Source organism: Limulus polyphemus, unplaced genomic scaffold (assembly GCF_000517525.1).
Source record: "Limulus polyphemus unplaced genomic scaffold, Limulus_polyphemus-2.1.2 Scaffold1982, whole genome shotgun sequence".
Classification (NCBI taxonomy): Eukaryota; Metazoa; Arthropoda; class Merostomata; order Xiphosura; family Limulidae; genus Limulus; species Limulus polyphemus.
The window spans coordinates 181,025-181,766 of NW_013667592.1; the positions used below are offsets into that span (position 1 = coordinate 181,025).

At 34.9% G+C, this 742-nt stretch overlaps 1 protein-coding gene across 1 annotated transcript in view; it reads right to left on the minus strand.

The window, feature by feature from the left end:
- Nucleotides 1–742, minus strand: part of LOC106465562 (serine/threonine-protein kinase Chk2-like) — a 48,952-nt gene that overhangs the window by 8,156 nt on the left and 40,054 nt on the right. Inside the window, exon 14 of the mRNA XM_013925790.2 lies at nucleotides 300–418. Coding sequence (XP_013781244.2) covers nucleotides 300–418 — 119 coding nt within the window. The remainder of the gene's footprint in view (nucleotides 1–299; nucleotides 419–742) is intronic.

The following is a 742-nucleotide window of genomic DNA, read 5'->3' on the forward strand; positions in this document are numbered from 1 at the left end:
AATAAAATTAACAAATAGACCTTTCAGTATTTGATACCCAGACAAGCTTTTCCTGGTAGATTTTTTCTCTTACCCAAGATACACAAACCAAACAATCCTGGCTGACCTATAATTTCTAACACAAACATGGCTACTGAAAAGCTGTCCGCTTTTGTTAACCAACATATAAAATGTATTCCCTGTACCCCCCCCTTTTACATAAAGGATACTACTCTCTTTCTTAGCATCATAGAATATATTAATACTGACAGACAGTTACCACCCAACAGTCTTCTTTGCACGATGTTTCTTCCTTTTACACCAATATTCCACATGATGAAGGACTACAAACTCTAAAGTCTGCATTAAATCTTTCCAAACAACCAGAATCTCAAACAATAACTGATCTTGCCAGCCTGGTTTTAACTCTGAACAACTTCTATTTCAGTAACGAGCATTACATTCAGGTTAATGGGTACCAAAATGGCTCCCAATTATGCCAACATTTTTATGGGTCATATCGAAAACCAGCTTTTACAACTAAGCCCTGTAAAACCTCGTACATGAAAATGTTACATAGACAACATATTTTTCATTTGGACAGCTGGGTCTTAAATCACTTAAAGAATTTATCTCACATGCAAACTCCTTTCACAAAACAATCAAGTTTACTTGTGATTACTCTCCTACTCAGATTAACTTTCTTGACGTCACTGTTTTTCTAAAAAGACAGAATTTTACACATTGACTTGTACAAAAAAAC